The sequence below is a fragment of the Tetrao urogallus genome (assembly GCF_951394365.1).
Source record: "Tetrao urogallus genome assembly, chromosome: 3".
Lineage (NCBI taxonomy): Eukaryota > Metazoa > Chordata > Aves > Galliformes > Phasianidae > Tetrao > Tetrao urogallus.
In genome coordinates, this window is record NC_136815.1 from 41,304,217 (window position 1) to 41,323,765 (window position 19,549).

At 35.7% G+C, this 19,549-nt stretch overlaps 1 protein-coding gene across 7 annotated transcripts in view; it reads left to right on the plus strand.

The window, feature by feature from the left end:
• Positions 1–19,549, plus strand: part of NOL4 (nucleolar protein 4) — a gene marked incomplete at both ends in the record, with an annotated part of 182,687 nt that overhangs the window by 125,869 nt on the left and 37,269 nt on the right. For 4 of the 7 annotated variants that reach the window (XM_079533566.1, XM_079533567.1, XM_079533568.1 and 1 more), the window contains one exon: positions 9,938–10,117. In XM_079533566.1, the coding sequence (XP_079389692.1) occupies positions 9,938–10,117 (180 nt within the window). Of the gene's footprint in view, positions 1–9,937; positions 10,118–10,884; positions 11,077–19,549 lie in introns of all 7 variants that reach the window. The other 3 variants (XM_079533564.1, XM_079533563.1, XM_079533565.1) reach the window with 1 other exon arrangement.

The window sequence follows — 19,549 nt, forward strand, 5'->3', positions numbered from 1 at the left end:
CAGGAGAGACAGGACAGCAGGATGAAAGCAAGTATCAAAATAAAATCTTTATCCTGTGTATTACTAATATAATCTGAATGCCTGTGAGTGTGTTTACTCCTTAGGACCTTTCCTCTGCAGATAGCAGCTTGGGTATACACAAGCTTTTTCAATGGTGGAGTAGGAAACAATTTAGTAAAGAGCGAGAGAAAGAAAAGGTGGTGGAGCAAAGGTGCAGGATGCACAGTCTTTATATTATGTGTGGATGTAGTTCTAGTAAGAGCTTCACTGTAGCTGACAGTCTTAGCCTCAAGGGACATTGTTCACAAATAAACACAATTTCCCAGGGTAGATTCTACAGGACTTGAGAAAATAATCTTATGTTTCATGTTAGTAATTGAAGACGAAAATGGGCTATTGAACTCTTTTGGTGTTGTAGCATAAATTTCCAGCAAGAGGGAGTACAGATATATTTAGGGAGGAAGATGTGAAGGAAATAGTGTGAAAGAAGTGAATTATGTAAGTGGAGAATGAAGCAACAAGAACTAAAGGCATAAGATAAAGAAAATAATGTAATATTTTAGAAGGAAGCAGTTTGTAACAATTGGTCTAAAGTGAATCAAGGGGCATGAAAAGAGGAAGAAAAAAAGAACAACAATTGTGGCCATCTTCTAGTTCATTTTAAGTTTTTGGAAAAGGGCCCATGAGTAAATCATTGAATTATGCATGATTTATATTCTCTAGTAATGGAATAGTAACCTTAGGACAATTAAACTACTACTCAGGAAGTTATTTCACTTCTGTATTCTCGCTCAATTCCTGTTTGTGTCGACAGTAACTTCATATCTAAATCAGACTATAGAGACCATGTCTGCAGCTGTTGTACATAGCAATTACTTTTGAAATCAAGCAGCAGCCTGTGAAATTTTTTAACAGGTGGTACAACTGTTTACTAAAAGGTTGGCTCTTTGAAGATATCAGGGCTTCTGATGCTCTTTTGCAAGAGAGTTCCTATGCACCTAGACTGTTGCACCCATACAAACATGCTTGGTTATAGCCTTCTCTTCTGTAAGAGAGATGAGGACAGGTTGCAAAGACATAAGTGAGAATCTTGAGGCTTGAGTTGTTATGACTGTCATATGCAGATTTGTACAGCTTTTCTCCATCTTAGCTACATCTTAAATTTGACTACGTTACAGGTTTCAAGTCTCAGTGAGGAGAAATGGATAGTTTAATCTTTTTACAATAGTTGGTAGCTTTTAGCAGCCAGTTGTCTAACAAGTGATCAAAGAATGATGGGTTTTTACTGATAGTCAAAAATGATCACTCTCTCCCTGTGATGTGAACCTTAGGGGCCATTAAAGTATATTTCAAGAGAAAAATATTCTCTAATTCACACATAAATTGTTGATGTTTCTTTAAAATATACATATATTCTGAGAAATGAAGGGAGTGGAATAAGGGTGAAAACTGTAGAGGTCCTATTCAGAAGGTCAGCATTTCATCAAAAATTAGAAACAGTGATTTTATGCTTAAACTTTTTGATTGACAAAAGCACAAGAATGATACGGGGCTACCCTGATTTCATAGATGAGTTGATAGCGCCTGTACTAATGCTGTCCTTGGAACACCACTTATAAACTCTCCTTACTTTTTTAATAGGGGGATTTTTTGTTCAGAAGATTGGCTCTTCAGAAGGGGGTATAATATCTGTAGATCTCCTAGATCTATTAAGTGCATTACAGGAAGTGTTTAAATCCTTTATTGCGTCCTGGTTTGCAGAAATCCAGAAGCTTATGATGGAACTTGCCTATGTGGCAGCCTGTTTCTCAAGTTCACATAAATGTCAGATGCTTTAAAAATCCAAAATAGCAGTGTATAGTGCCAAAAATAATTTAGGCTTTTGAGTCTGTCACCATTTAGCATGGACTTTTTAACAAATGTTATTGCTTTTTTTTTTTTTACTGAAAAGCACAGCAGCCACATTGTACTATAGTAGTTATAGTAATTATTGCAGGCTATTCAACTAGGGTTTTTTTGACTATTTGGTTGAAAATACCTGCCTTCCAACATCCATGGCAGGAGTTCTAGAGGTCATTAATAAAACAAGTTTATGAAATAAGAGCAGTGAGAAGCACACAAATCTGCTCTGTTAAATCAGCTCTGCCTTTTTCTTCTTGACAACAGTGGACTAAGGAGATTTGGATATGCTTCTGATTATTAAAGAATTCCTCCAGAATATCTGGGTAGGCACCTTTTTGCCAAGCGGGAGCCTTCTTGTGAGTGTAAAGGCGAGTAGGAAGGGACTGCTTATGGATGAATTAGAAAAATATTCCTTTACCTATTGCCTCTCAATACACTTTGTTATTCTACTTGTCTGAGAATTCTCAGTTGCCTCTCTAGTTTTACTCTCACCTTAAATTTTGAGGTTGTTTCTACTGGAGTAGAGGGATACATTTCGATAATGTTGATCAATACCAATTAACCTAGGATAGACTATATTTTATCTAAATTGAGAAAATGTACAGAGGAAAATCTGTGTTTCACAGTCTTTGGATAATTGAAAAATAAGAAATAATTTAGTCTTCTATCTCTCCAGATATATCCTGCTGGAATTAAGCTGTTTGGATAATTCATAGTTTACAGTGCTTGTTGGTGGTAAATATGCCTCTGGTGAAAAGATTGTTAGTGCAAACAGGTAATATGATATAGACTGGCTAATAACTGAGAAAGAGCAAATAGATCTTAGGAACAGCCAGTATTCTCTCGTTGATTACTGTAAGAAACAGTGAGTCTGGGAAAGAGACCATGCCAAAGACAGTTCTAGGAGGAAAATAATCTATTCATTAGTCCTACTGTAAATAAATGAACAATTGGCTTGTGTAACTGACATTGTTAAGACTCAGCAAACAAAAAAAGATCTTTTAATATTTTGGTGTAATACAAGTTTTGTGTATCTTATGCAATGTACTCCAAAATATTCACGTTAAATAACAGTGTTACGGAGTCAAACAGGTAAACCCTAGATTTCAGCTATTCTTTTTTTTTTTAAATGCTATTATCCTCATGCTCCAAACAACAGAATTATGTATGATGATGCCTTTCTATCATTGAGGGTGAAGTTTTATGAAGAAGCTGGAAAAGACAATTGTAGTGTAACGAGGAATAAAATAGTCAGTCAGGTACAAGTATACAAGTAACATGAGGAAATGTATGATAACATGAAAATGAGGTTAATTGGATCTTGAAATAAATGTGAGATACTGGAATTTTGTTTGAGACTTCACTCTCTTTTCTATTATAAGAAAAGAAATTATGATAGTAAAGTTTCACATACGTGATAATATAAAGGTTTAAAGGGAGTATGTGAAAAGATATTAACAGTAAAGTCAGGAAGAGATGAAGACATAGATTTTAAGAAGAGTTATGGAAAAAAATGCCTTACTAATGAAAAATTATAGAGAGCTGGACTTCTATCAATAAAGTCTGAAAGAGAATGTTTGGGATAACAACTGAGCTTTAGTTTTCCAGTTCTGCCTCCTAGATTACTGTTTAAAATAAGGAGAAAAAGATAGGAAAATTTGAATTCATAATGTCATCTCTTAATGTCATCCCTTTTAATGGAAAAAAAATCCCATGTATGCCAAAAATATTTAATGTTTTCTAATGTGTTATTCATGTTATTTATGCCATGGATTTAATGTTAAAACAACAAGAAAACTCTTGTAGGGAAGTTCTGTGCAGTTTGGAAAATTTGGTTTGCATAAGATGAAAAGTTGAGCTCAAGGAAACTGATGCTCATATCAAATACTGTTCTTAGAGGAAGATGTAAGATATAAATTCACCCTTAACCTTGACAAATTAATTTTATTATTTATTTTTTATTTAAATATGAAGCAAAATGCACAATTTGTACTCAGTCAGTTCACTGGACATCGGTGTTTTACTTTACACCAAAACCCTCTCATACATACAATCAGTTAAAAAGCGTAAACTGAAATAAAAAATTTAAGTTATGTTTTAGTTTAGACAATTTCAGAAAAATGTATTGAAAACAACCAAACTAGGCGTCAAACCATGAGAATATTCTCTTTGAAAGTAGAATTTGCAAGAATATTTGCTGAAGCTGTAGACTTTTGTGTATTCAGAGGCAGAGTGGGAAGGGCAGAGGTGCAGAAAGAGAAGGAAGAAAACATTGGAGGTACAACTTTATATGAGGGATGAGCAGAATGTTATTAGCTTTAAATTATGATTTTATTTATTCATGTTTTGTTTTTTAATATTTAGTAACTTTTAAAGGTATAGAGAAAGATTACTAGAAAGGAATCAGATGTATACAGCAAAGTGTTTTCATCTCTACTTAGCAGTAAATATTCTTTCATGCTTCCTTCCCTTTTCTTGCAGCACAGAAACCTGAGTTAATGCCTGCCAGCTCTTCACGTTTCTGTCGTCTAATATAGCAACTGAAAGAATTATATACTTGTATGGGAATTGTTCAATCAGTGCCTGAACCACTGATTGATCACCTGAGGCAAGGACTGGGTCAGCCATGGGAGCACAGGTGAAGACAGTTCAGCTGTGTGACCAGAAAGGGTGGAGCCTGGCTCCACCTCTCCTAGACCCCATTTAAGGGCTGACTGCCATGGGGGGAAGGATCTCTTTCTGGAGATCTCCCCTTTCTGGTGTTTTCCCCTATGAGCCTGGATCCTTAGATATGGGTTAGCATTCCTTCTTTGATTGTCTCTTTTCCACCGTAATAATCTTTCCAACTATAACACCTGTGAGGTGTGAAGTGCCATCCTAACTGCACTACTCTTCCAAATGTACGTTTGTTGACTGTGCAATATTATAGAATGAAGTGTAAGAAATATAAAACAAGTGTAAGAAATGAAGCTTAGCTTTCAAAAAAGCTGCCCTAGACTTCCTTCAGAGACCTTTTCCCCTGGGAAGCTGGGTCTTTCACTCGCCCTTGGCATTAAAAATCTTGAAGGCCACAATATTCCCCAATCTGTAGTCATGACAAATAACCAGCATCACAGATGACCTTTTTGAGTAACTGAGTAATGTTTTGTCTGTCATCAGTAGCCTCCTCTGTTGGCTCACTGAAGAAGTTAAGAGTTGCTGAGTCTATTGTTGGGAAAAGTCTCCGGCAAATGAGTACACGGTGGTGTCATTCAGGAGATCATGGCTAATGGCTGTATACGAGCATCTGAGCCTACTAGGCACTGAGAAGATGTATACTTTGATTTTGTTCATTGCTGTTTCACAGAAACTAACAACACAACCTCTGTTGGCTATTGCGGATTTTTTGCATTAATAAATATTACATATAAGTGGTATATATTTTTTTTCCTCACAAATAAGGTGATGTGCTCTTTATACGTAAGCATGTAGAAATCAATAAATCAGTCAAGCAATAAAGAAATCTATTATCTATAGGCAGGTCTTATATGGAATTTTGGAGTTTTTTGGAAATTATTCTTTGAAAAAGTTTCAGATAAAATGTACAACTTTCAGAGTAGGCTGAAGAGAATGTTGGGAATCTGGAAAATGTGTTTTGAAGAAAGAATGCATTTACTGGGAAAGAAATACTGAGGGGAAGGGACATTACAAGAATCTGAATTCAAACATCTGGAAGGTTGCTATAAGGTGGAAAGAGAATGCTATCTTCTCCAGGTATATCTGTTGTCTCTTGCCATATGTAGTAGACAGATGAAGAAGACAGAAGTTTAGCACCATCTACAAATGTTTGATGTGTTACATATATTAATAAGTATGTATACAATGTAACGTAGAATATTTAGAAGATGCATTTCATCTCCATCCCTGGAAGTCTTAAGATAACTTCCATACAAACAGTGGTCAGGAATGACATTCTGACCTTGTTCTATGGTACTAAGATGTACTAATCAACACTGCATTGTCTTCTCAGGTTTTTATTGTATTACATGATACCTTCCTTCAGATTAACCTTGTTAATTTACTGGAAAGATGTTGGTATTTCATGATAAGCTTCTGAAATCAAGTTCTTAGGAAATAATTTTTTTTTTTTTTTTTTTTTTTTTTTTTTTTTTTTTTGTAATGGAGGAGAGTACAACAAATACTTGCTTTTACATGGGAAAGATTGAAAGAATTAACTCGGAACCTTCAGAAGAGGACAAAATGGCCAAAATATGTTTATCAATGTCTCAATATTTTTAAGGCAACCTAATAATTTTTTTTTTGTGTAGGTAATACTCTAGGCCTTGTTTGTTCTCCTTGAACAAGTTCTCCTTTTACATTTCTATAGCTTTTTTTTTTTTAAAACACAGAACTTTCATGCTTTATAGATTTCTGTCCATCTAATAAATCCACTTCAATCTTGGACTGCTGTTGAGATGTGTGCTCTCTCTATGTGAGACTCGCACCATCCTGCTAAGCCTAAAGGTTTGTGCTTGTTCTGTTCGTGAAGAACTGAAACTGCTTCTACCAGGTTCTTGGCAATACTAGGCAGAATATTTGCAGGTAGACCAATAGTTGTATGCACAGGGACGGAAAGAAGAGTCAAATTTGTCCACCTTGTAAAGGAGCTCTCTGACCAACCACCCAGCAACCCTTCCCAGGAAGTAGCCTAGGTTTAAGAGACATTCTCCTCTCAGTAGCTGGCCCTTATGTGAGTTCGGGGTGTCTCTATCCTGGATCCACCACTTCTGGTCACTTGGGAACATAACTGCAAAAAATTTGCCTGTGCCAGCCACAGCCCTTCACTAGGTGCTCAATCACCAGTTCAAGCTGTGACCTAACAGTTCTCCTACAGTGCTTTTGGGTGGTGAACTGGAACCAAGAACTGGTCTTAAAAAAAAAAGAATAAATAAGACTGGGGTTAGCTAGAATTGCTTCTCTAGTCTACTTCACCCCAGGACTATAAAAGTGTATGTATCAAGGGGTGCACAGGAATAAATAAGTGTGTTCTTGCCTGGCAAAGGCAGGAGTAGCCATTTCAAAAGACAATGGCAACCTTCAATAATCTGGTGTGAGACTTGAAGCTGGAGAATGTGTTAAGAAAAAATTTATCCTCTGCTTTCTTACTTCATGTTTATATACCTCTGCAACTGATAAGAAAATGGTTATCAGTTTTTTGCACAACTACAGAGTCAAAACAAATGAGGGAACAGCTTCTTCCTTCTCTGCCTAAATATTATTTTGTGTAGAAATACAAAAAATGTATATTTTTAACTGAGGCTTTGTAATGACAGTTTGTTGACTCCCCTGCTACGAAAAAAGCTTACCTTTTCTCTTTCTTTCTTTTTTTTTTTTCTGTTGCACCATCAGCAAATCCCTAGTGAATAATAATTTTTGTCATACAATGTTCATACGGCATGTTATTCTCCACTTTTTATTTACAATGCTAAAACTGTTCTTGAAATAAATATTTGGCAGAAAACATTGGACAAGGCCCTCTGCAATGCTTTCTTTAAAAAGACAGAAAATAAAAACTTTTGCTTTTTCTTTTTTAACACACATAGCTAATACATTTTGGTCTGGATTTCTTTCCTTCACAAAAGCAAAATTCAATCCTAGTATATAATTTATGATCTTGGCATCTAGCCCAAACATATGTACATGTTGAAATCAGTTTTGCATCTGTTTAACTTTATGCACATGAGTAGTCTAATTCAATTTAATCTTATGGAATGATTTGTATGAAACCAAGTGGTTGTGGAACAAGAATTTCAGATAGTAGGGTTCTTGAGGGCAATAGCGTCTGCTTGCTGAAACTATGTGGTTCTTACCACAGGAAATTGTATCTAGATCATCTAGGATCTCTCTTCAAACTATAGCTGTAGTAAGGAGAGAAATGATGAAGTGCAAAAGAACATTTCTTGCAAGCTAGATTACTTTCTACTTCTTTTTCTTCCTCTTCTGAGAATCTCTTTACTATTAAGTGAAATCGGTCATTCCTTCATAGCAAGCTATCAGACTGCTGCTGTTGGCTTTATGGTAGCCAGTGACAAAGTTAAATACTGTTGTTTATATATGCTACACTCTCCGGAATGTTATAATCATCATGTCCTATGTGGATGTTTCTTCCTGAAACTTATTATTATTCAATGAATTCAGCAGCTGCTACAAGGAAGAGTTATGAATGGGCAGCAGTGTAGATATTCACCATCTTCCCCAACAAAACGTCAGTGTGCCAAATAAGAGAACAGGGTTTTTGCTGCTCTGCCAAGTCTTATTTTTCCACACCATCTCATGTCTGCTATCCTGAACCCTGCAATCAGGCAAAAATTTTTTGCCACGGAGTTGTAGGCTGTAGGAAGACAAGAGGTGATGCTGAGCTTACTAATTGTTGAAGATATCTGCATCCCAAGCTGGATTTTCTGTTTTCTTCTGCTATTTCTTCATTCTTCCTATCTCCATTATCTAGGCAGTGAAGAGACTCTTAGGAAAGGAACTGAGAAAGAGGCTGCAAGATCTGCTGTTAGGTGCATTAGATATTTAAAAGTGGAACTCAAGAGGATTTGTACTGTGATAATGTAGTCTGGGAAGGTTAGATAAGGAAGGCTTGGACAATGAGTGCTGGAAAGGCAAGAAAATGAATGGGAGTGACTGCAAAACTGATGATGTAAAGAAGACAAAGATGAGATGGGAATGAAAACAGGGAAATAAAAAAGTTATGGGAGTAAGAATTTAAAGCAAGAAGTATATGTTAAAGATTAAGGCGGTTTTGTTGGCCTTTCCCTTCTACCTCATTACACAGCTACATTTATGATTGATGAAAACACCCCTGAAATAAGAAGCGAATTTTGGGAGGCTCGGAATATTGCTCAAAATGTGATTTTATGTATGTGTATTTGAAATAAATTTATGATTGAGGTATTATGCTCTTGAGGGTTTTTTGGTGGCATTTAGATGAAGGAATTCATGTGAAATTCAAAATGTAGCACCTGATTTAGATTCTCTGAAGCTAATAGAAAACAGTATGCTTTGAAGTGACAGAAAAATATATTGAAATATTATAGGATTAAAATATTATAGAAATAAAATTGAGCTCTGAATTACCTTCAGATGAATGTGATGGCTCTGTTGAAGATTCTGTGATACCTTTGTGTGGCTGGTGTAAAGATTTGATCCTAAAGTGTTAAGTCATATAAAGCTTTTTATTCCTGTTGTCTTTGTGGTTTTCATTCTGAAGCATATGCAGAGGAAGCAGATAACTGAAGTCTTAGTGTTACAGGGAAAATTGTACAGTATTGACTCTCTTTGTAACTGAAAAATTTTGGTCCTACAACTGGGTAGAACTTTAATGAGATGGTCATCTGATTTATACGAGAAGCTGACTGTTCTGCTAAGGTGAAAATCCTGAATGTTGATATGTGAAAATGGCTGTACAGTACATTTCTCAGCAGTGCATTCACGATGTTGGCAAACCTACACACCTCTAATTCAGTGTGGGGTTTTGCAAGTGAAAACTAGAATATGATCACCTCCATGTCTTGAATATTTTGAACTTACTGCACCTTTTATATTTCATACCAATTGAATTTATATCAATTTTTTTCTAGTGAAATCTGCTTTGCTTTAAAATGTGTAACATTTAATCATATGTGGTTTTATGCAATTTTACTGCCCCTTATTTATTCATGGCTAGTATACAGAAGTCAGTATTAGAATCTTCCGTGTGTAACACTTGGACAGTGCTGTACAGCAAATACTTCATCTTAACTGTAATTACCACAGGCAATCTATTTGGTAATTGATTTACTGAATTTGCATCTGGTCACATTTTTTTTAAAGCGTGGAAATGAATATTATGGTGAATTGTTCATTTTTAAAAGGATCATGAGCACATTTTGTTGAACAAAGGATAAAACAAAATCATGGAATTATTTAATGCTTATGAAGCGTTTTTGATGAATAGACCTTATTTCTATGGTGATTTTTTACAAATGTATTTTTTAATTTCTTTTTTTAGTCTCCTGCACATAGCTATTCAAGCTATGACTCGGGCAAAAATGAGAGCGTAGACAGAGGTGCTGAAGATCTGTCTCTGAATCGAGGGGATGAGGATGAGGATGACCATGATGAGCAGGAAGATCCTGAGAAGGTTAATGAGTCAGATGGGGTAGAAGCTGAGCGACTGAAAGCTTTTAATGTAAGTCCTTCTGCACTTCCTGCTTTGCTTACCTCTGCTATCTCTTTTTACATTATTATTTATGGGTAAATTTGGCAGTATTAATGGCACATTAATTTGTTTGATCTTTCAATTATTATATTAATGCAGATTTAACACTTGCCAAAAGAAGACAGATTTATTGTGCTTTGTTTAGAATTTAAATCAGAGTGCCATCTTTACCAGTGAAGAAAGCAAAGCTTTGTTTTTTGTGTGTGTGTGTGTGTGTGTGTGTGTGCGCGCGCGTACCTGCGTGTGGATGTGTGGATGTGCGGATGTGCGGATGTGCATGTTCAGTCAGTGTACGGAAAGGGGCTGTAGCTAGTTTATCAGAAGACCATTCCACTGGTCAGCTGTTCTCTTTTGCTTTCCCAGTGTATGTAATTGTGCATGAAAATACAAGCAATTGTTCAAATCAAAAGTGAAATTCACTTCAATAAAATGAAGTAGCAATCACTGCTTATTGTTAATGATGAAACTAAGTGGTGCCTATTTTCATAGTCTATTCTGGTTTATCTCTCAAATTCTATATCCTGTAGACTATTCTTTTCTTTTTTTTTTTTACTAGCTTCTTCCCACTCCCTATATAATCCTTTAAAGTACTATTTGCTTAATATTTCTGGCTTCCCATTACAAAGCTATTCCATGGATAGAAAAAATGTCAACCTATCAGTAATCAAGACAGAAAGCTAGGAAGAGAAGAGAGCAGTCCTCCAAACCCGTCTCCTCTGTCTCCCTCTTGCCAACAGATGTTTGTCAGGCTGTTTGTAGATGAAAACTTGGACCGAATGGTCCCAATCTCTAAGCAGCCCAAAGAAAAGATCCAGGCTATCATTGACTCATGCAGGCGACAATTCCCTGAGTATCAAGAGCGTGCCAGAAAGCGCATACGTACTTACCTCAAGTCCTGCAGGCGGATGAAAAGAAGTGGTTTTGAGATGGTGAGTTTTGATTTAAAACCCAGCCCTAGTTTCCATCAAAACCCCATATGTAAATCCATGACACTATTTTGTTTTCATCTTAGTGTCTTTTTTTGTTTTTGTTTTTTTGTTTTTGTTTTTGGTAATACCAAGTCAGAGGTTTCCTTTTCCCTCCTTCATTCTTCCTGTATTTATCCCCTTTCTTCACTGGTTTAAAAATGAGAGACTAGAATTCACAAGATGAACTAATACGGATCCATAGGAAAAGAAAAGTAAAATAAGGGATAGGGAGAGAAACCAAATGATGGCTTACGTGAGTGGTCATCATCATGGCTCATTTCCTACTCAAGGTTACAGTTAGAAATTTTTGCCTGGCAAAGTCTTAAGTAAGACAGGTTTTTCTTTAAAATGCTTTCTCTGATTATACTTCTGTGAGCTCTGTGAAAAATAGATCGTGCTAGAGAAATGCTATCTCCAAGCAAATGCCCAGTGCAGTAACATTGCGTTGGCAATTTTTTTTTCTCCTTGCACAGTTTATTCTATGAGCTATGAGTAGAAGTTACCCCCTTGAGTTCTTTCAATTGATATAAATCGAGTTTACGTTTTGAGCATCAAAATGGTGCAGTAAGTGTGATTGAACCAAAGACCATGAAAAAGCATATTACCATACAACTGGCATTGTTTTCAGACATAACTATTTTAGAATCACCCAATCCCCTGAGAATGGGTAAAGGATAACTCTTCTCACCAGTTGACAACTTTTTTTTGTTTGTAAAAACCAATCTTTTGTATTTCCCAAACCCTGCCAGGAAAGGTGCAATAAATTAGGTACGTACACACCTTATTATTGAAGTGTCTTAGCTTTCACTCTGGCCATTAGATGACAGTGAAATCACCTCCTCTTTACAAATACATACCATTTAGCAATCAAACATATCATTTTTTATTTTACTGAATCATCTGCAAAACCATTGATTGCATTGAAAATATTATTGGGGATCATTGAATTTTACTGTTTCTCTCTCTCTTTCTCTTTCCTGCAGTCTCTGCAGAATACTTATGTCCATATGCTATTTTAAGATGTTAGCTGACAGTTTTTTATAGGGTAAGACCATTGTTGGATATTACAAAGAGCAGAGACAGAAACAAAACTGTGTTTGTGATTCTAAATGACTGCATTTCTTTATTATTGAAATACTGGGATAATGCTATTTCTGAACAATAGAAACACAGATGAAAAGACACAGGTAGAATTAAGGACATCTGTACTGATAAAAGTGCCAAAGATTGGCTGACGGTGTACATGTCAAATTGTACAGATTTCCAATGTATAAGAAGGAGAACAGAAAGTAATTTTTTTTATATAGCTTGTAGCATCAACTTGCATCTATTCACTCCATCTGAAAATAATTCAGCAACATCAAGTTCACCTTTCATGATGCAAAATATTTTTGTTTTGCTGTACTTTCAAATGAAAATACTAACAAAATTAGCCAGTGTTAGCAAGCCTCTTCACTGTTCTGATTTATGACCTCATTAATCACTATTCACACTGATGAGGAGTTATGTAAACTGAGTCCCGTTTTTGTTATCTGAAAGATTTGTGCAACTCCTTTTCGGTGTGAATAAGGAATTTACAGTCTGACCCATAAAAAGCTAGGTTGGCCTGACCTTAGAGGTTTATATATATTTGCAAATATTACTTTCAGATGAATAAAGGTTGTAGGATCAAATTTATTCCCTTGAGAGGAAAAGGAGCAGAGAAAATGATTCAAATATGCAATCTTTGTAATTCAGAAACATTCCCTATAATATTCCATTACATTTCATGGTGGGCTTTATCTCATTCCAAACAAACAAATCACCCTCTAAAATATTAAATTTCTGCCCATGAATGGAAGTGACAAGGCAAGACACTGGTGTTTGTTCCAAAAATTGAGGCTTTCATTGGGCGGAAGGGAAATCTGCAGGTAGGAATATGAGCCAAAGACTATTCAGTGTCTTTGGAGGACTTCCCATTATCTTCCTGAGATAATAAATGACGTTTTATGCTTATGTCTCAAATAATTCCCAAATGGAATACATATCCACTTGGTGGTTTTAATTATTTTCTAATTTCTAAATTACTATATTAGTACCTCATGATTATAAGCAGTTTTAAAAAATATTACCATGGACAGAAGCACTTGACTGTATGATTATTTTGACCCTATTCACCACTTTGACAGTGGAAAGGAATCACTTTGTCTGAATAACAGCATTTGTCCAAAGCAAGCATGAAAGGACATGTCGGTGTTGATTTGAATCAAGTACTACACTCAACTACAGCAAAACAGGATAATGATCTCCTCAGGAGCAATAGTGCTACCATTGTTACATTAAATAGGATGTCAGATAATAATCTCCACAGGTGGTGTCTTTTGCTATAGACATGTTAAAAACAAGGTTTTCACTTTGTTCAAGGCCAGAATTATATGTTTTGAGCATCTAGTTGTAGGAGAAAGAGAATTAATCTCTTAGGTGATATGTGACAGTTCAGAGTGTGCATGTGGAGTGGTGCAGCTATCTACAGCATCATATTGCAAAGTGAAGTGAAAATGTAAACACTAAATTTAATTGGTGTAAGTCTGCCTAGTAAAGATGAAAAATCATGCCTGCAGCATGCTTCTGTCAGTTATTTGCCATCTGTAATCCAAACGACACTTCTCACTGCATGCCAGGCCAGTTCTAGCTATGAGGCAAGAAAAAGGTTCAGTCTCACAAGTGTTCATGTTTGTTAAGTTTCTCAGCATTAATTTTTAAGAGATACTTACATTTACTCTGCTCGTACTTACAACAGCTTGCAGTCTGTGGCCTCCAAGGCAGCTTGAATAGCATCTTGTTACAAATAGCCTTTGGAGAAATTGAATATGCTTTCTTTTTTTTTTTTTTTTTTTTTTGATTCTTCAGCTAACTATCATGCCACTTCCATTTTCATTCTGACACAAGCATATCCCTCAGAAAAGCACTGTAAAGTTTTTCTCAAGAACTGTAAAATCGATTTTCTCCTCAGGTTCTCTCCTGTGTATGGTCTATTGAGAATGTTCTCTCACCAAATTCTGTGATCTTGCTCACAATTTTTGATTGAGAAGAAAGTTTTTTTTTTTTTTGATCCTGAAATCACTGGCTTTCTGATGAGGTCTCTGGGTTCTGCTTCCACTTGTGTTATGGTGTATCACTTTATGAACTTCAAGAAGTTCTTGAAGACTAAAATAAAGTTTTTCTTTATTAACCCACAATAAAAAAAAAATCAATTATCACTTCTCTCTGAAGGACTGATGGTAATGAGAATTCCTTTCTATATAAGAAGTGTTATCTGACCTATATACACTATACAAGAGGGGTTTTCTCCCAGAAATAGTCAATGACCTATTTCACTAATTTTAAAAATGCATACTTCAGAGTTGTCCGTGCCTATGTATCTGTAGGAAAAAAAATACAAATTAAAAAAAGATAGCAGACAGCTGCTGATGGTATCTACTTACTTAGTCCAGAAAAATTTAATGTTAAAAATGATCAAATGGGATTGAATTATCTTAATAATCTTATCTTTGTTCTACTATCTGCTCCATCCTATCTACAAGATTTCCTATCATCAATCTCACTAACTGTATTTTGTTTGAAACAGCACCTTACAGTATCATTTGCACAGACATATTTTTTTGATGTGCATTACAAGACAAGATCAAGGTTTTAATAAACCTGTAGTCACAGAGAGATTCTTTTTATTTAAGCTAGAGTAAACCTTTCTTGGTAGACGCTACTGTAATACAAAGAAATGTTATCAAAGAGCAGTGTCACTACTGTAATATATTGTAAACAAATGGCTAAGTTATAAATGCCTTTCAATGTCTGAAGATGTTTGGATGTGTAAGACACAAGAAAAGGAGTAATGCCCTCCTTTGCCCTAAAGACAGCTCCTGAGTTACATCCTGTTGTTCTTCCCAGCTTCTATCTTACTGCCAGCATCAGCAACAACAACAAAAAAACAAGCTTGATGTCTTTTGATTCTTTTGTCTTTTGTTTGTGCTGATTGGCTGCAAGTGGTGTTTCTACAATTTGCAACTGTGCACACATGGATCAAGATGTTTTAAATGCATCTATTGAGGTGAAGTTCTTCTGTACTGTAATTGAACAAATTCTATGGGGGCTGTTTTCAGAAGGTGGTCTGTTTTCTGAAATCTGCCTCTTTGCAATGTCTCTGTTAAGTTTTATCTTTACAGAGAGGAAGCTTCCATGACTTAACCAGTTTAGTGTTCAGTAGTCCAGCTGTCCTTGCAGTCACTTGACTTTTCAGACCTCCAGGCCTCTGTTGGTTGGAAATGTTGCAAGCATTTTCAGAGTATGAAAGCCTGCAGGTTGAGGGTTATGTGCCTAATTTTTATTCATTAAGGAAGGAGGTATTAAGGAAAATATCACAAAAACAGCTGCATAATGATCTACATATAGGAACAGAATTGTTATTTTATAGTGCACCCCAAACTCTTGATCTGTCCCTTTCCTTTCTAAGCACTTATCTCTTGTGAAACAGCAGTTAGTTTACACGATTCTGATGGGTAAGTTGGTTAAAAAGGGCAAAACTATTCTCTAAAAACTCAATCATTAAAAAATCCTAGAAACAGATTTTTTAGCTATTGAAATTCCTCCCCTTTCTGAACAATTCAATGTGTACTGAAGTAATTTTTTAGAAACTACATTCTAATTCTGTCTCAGATATGTTTTGCTTTTTAGTAACTTATGAAGGTACGAACAATTTTTTGAAAGTGAGTAGCAGATGTTATCCTATTTCCAGTAACTTTATGTGAAGAAGTTAGCTTTGGAAATAGGAAAAAGGCATGATAAAAGGCATGAAAAGGATGAAAACAAGAAAGTAAAAAATACAACCCTATATTAATTGTTCTTTTCTTTTGTGTTCTGTGGGAGAGAAAAAGGCAGAAATGCAACTTTGACATTAGTTTCATTCTCTTACTGAAAAATTATAAGTTCCAGTGTAGAATAAAGCCCACTATTTTATGGGGAAAAAAAAAAAAGGGAGAAAATAATGTTCAGCTTGATTAGTTTTTCTTGTACTATGACTGACATATTATGACCTCTGCTATAGTGCTACTTGATGAATTGGCTTGTGTGAGTAGCATGAATATGTGACCTGACTCAAAGTGTTTGAACTAGGAAATAATGTTAAATCAGACTCACTTGTTCCTGGTCCTCTGGAGTTTTACTAGCAAACTGTTTTCTGTTGAAGTGCTTAATCTAATCTATTCAATCCAAATCCATCTCAGAAAGAATAAGCTCTGCCCAGTGATTTCTATGGCTTCCTGTCACTCTGAAATACCAGATATATTTAGGGCAGTCATAATCACTCTTATGTTAGCTGAGTTAAGGTGCTAGAGAAATTAGGTGACTTGGGCTCCCTCAGCAATAATAAATGAAATCCATAGGTGACACACTCTTGAGCAATTATCCCCAGCTATCTTGAAAGTCATCTTCTGGAGATGTGTGTCTTTTCAAAGGTATGAAAAATGAGTCTAGATAACTAGGTTAGATAAAATACCAAATCTTTTTGTGGATAAAATCAGATAGATCTTATTCCTGTTGATCACAAAAGATAGTGAAATTTTCTGCTACCCACTTAAAGTGCTCTCTTCAATAATTGGGCCAAGATGAGGCCGTATGGAGGTACAGAGGCAGGAAAGAATTAATTGGTTGAAAAATGTCAATTGTTTAACATACAGGCAGGAATATGGATGTGTTTGGGTAAATGGATATAGTTAAGTGCTGTCATAATGAATTGTGCAATAGTCAATATTTCAATTAAGGTACTCTAAAGCTGAAAACTTTAAAAAGCGGTGCGGACATCACTGGATGTTTTAGGAAAAATATTTCTAGTTGTTTTTTGGAATTTCTTAGTAGGTGTTAAAATTGAGTATTTATCACAGCTTCACTGCAATCTGAAAGACTGAGTAAAATACATCAAAACCCAGTCTGAAACAGTTGCTGCAATCGTTAAAATGCCAGTTCAGTTGTTCACATTTCACTGTTTTGCCCAAAATAAATATAAAAGTACATTCAAAAGGCTGCAGTACTGTACTTTACTATATGAATTTAAAAATACTGTAAGGAAAGGATTCAGAATCCTTTTAACTGTGCAGTGCAGGATAGCTCTGTGCCATACAGTTAACTACATTATACTGACTAAAAAAACCCTTTTGAAGATAATGCACGCCCTGCATATTTTGGATGTTTTCTATGAAAAACTGCTAATTAGAGATTGCTTATTTCTATTATATATATTAGAGATTCTAATAGAATGTGTTAGATTATAATATGTTATTATGAAAGGTTTGTGGCATAATATTTGATTCTGGCAATGAACATAATGCATACACAAACAGCTGACATGCAGGAGAGCAGTAGGGAGACTCATGGTGCTAGGACCTCAAAATGCTTGATGGTACCTATGGAAAAAATCAATTACTGCTAGTGAGGTATCCTGGGGATTCACCTTTACCTGTGGATGCCCAATTGCTTTGGAAAATGTTTTTGTTTTTGAGTAGTAGTTTAAATGTGTTCTCATTCACACATTTATATTAGATGCTAGAGTATCTGTAAACAGAAGAACGTAACTGTATATTAATGAGATTGCAACTGTCTTATACCACAGGATTCTCCTTTTTGTTGTTGACTGACCTAAAGTACAGGGAAATACTTATGCAGAAATGTTAATTTGTGAAGTCTGGCATATTAGCAGGTATGCACGTGCCTGTTATCTGACATAATTGGTAGCTGATTTTTTTCAGAACTGAGTCAGGCCGGTGTAATATGTGCAAGAGTAACTAGACCAACTTCCTTTTGCTTGTAAGAAATTACTGGACCTAACAGCAAATATATAGGTAGTAAGTTCAGAGACAAAAGTTCTCCAACTACAGGCAACAAACAGCAGATCAAAAATTCTTTCAGGTGAACATACTGCTCCTAGTGGTTTAGACTGAAATAGTCCCTCTGTTATATCTGTAATTGGTAGATTTATACCAGGAACATACATTTGAAACATAGCAGTTTGTTAGATTCCATATAGAAACAAAAGAATTGTGTGAAACAGCACTGAGCCATGCTGAGGGGAACCTGACAGCCTAAAAAAAAGGCTGGCTTGTCTGAGAGCTGTCAGCTTTCTTTTGCAGAATGGAATTACATTGCTTTTGTCACGTTTCCCTATGTCTTTGTGTCTCACTCTCAGACAGGGATGTTGGAAATGGGCAGACCCACAGAGATTGAGATGTTTCTTGGGATGCATCTTACTGAAAGGATTTTATAGCGGTAATCATGACAGGGATAAAAAATAATCAGAAGTATTGAAGAGGAAGTTAAACAAAGGCAGAAGGGGCCTCTGAGCTTAGGAGATGCTGCAATGACTTCAGTTTATTTAGAAATTAGAAAAAATGTGTGTAAGAAGAAAGATTATTTCAAAGTGTTTTTTTCCTCTTAGGCAAGGCTTTTTGAAATTGATCTTTTTGACATTTCACAGGTATGGCATTTCATGGAACAGCAAATCTTTGTAACAGTTCTTCTATTAGTGACAGTCACCTTCTCGATCAATGCCAGACCAGGACTCTGACTGAGTTGATGGAGCCCAAACCTTAATCAGACCGTTTTTCTGCTGTGCTTTGTTACAGTATTTTACTGCTCGAGTGACTCAACCGTGCATTCATGTTCTCCTGAAGGTTTATTCTAGATAGTTCTTGGCATGAGCATATCAACAACTGGCTGTGGTGATGTGTGAGAAATTGTGGGTTAATAGATGTTTCAAGAGGAAGATACTCAATTACCCTGGAGACTTCCTCATTTTCCCAGGTATTAACTTTTGAGCAGTGTTTCAATGGTGAATATACCTGCTACCATCATTTTTAGAGGAAAAACAGGTGACTGCTTGATTATAATGGTGATTCATTATTTTTGAAATTCTAATAAACCTATTCTCTCCCATAAATAATCTGGGGAACATGAATTCATTTGGCTTTTTGGATAGAATGTTACTTTTTTTAGTTCTTACATCACCTTCTGAATATCTGTTGATGTTTATGTAGCTTTATAGCTCTGAGCTTTAAGTATAGTTGGAGGAATGAGCCAGATGTTTACATAGCATTTTTCAGGAACCTACTACTGGAGGAGCACACTGAGACTTCCATGCATCTTCAACATACGCACAAAAGTGGCATGTACAGTGACACTTGGCCACCAAATACAGAGAGGGATTTAATGTGATTAAATGATGCGTTAACATATTTAGATCACCATGAGATCAGCACAGTTAGTCTAAGGAAGAAAAATATTTATGCTTTGTCAATGAAAACCTCATTCGAAGGCTTGTTCCTCCTTCTGAAGCTCTGAGGAAGATAGCTGTATTTGCTGTGATGCTAACCTTGTAATGACACCAGGTTTTAGCAGTACTGTCCCTCAT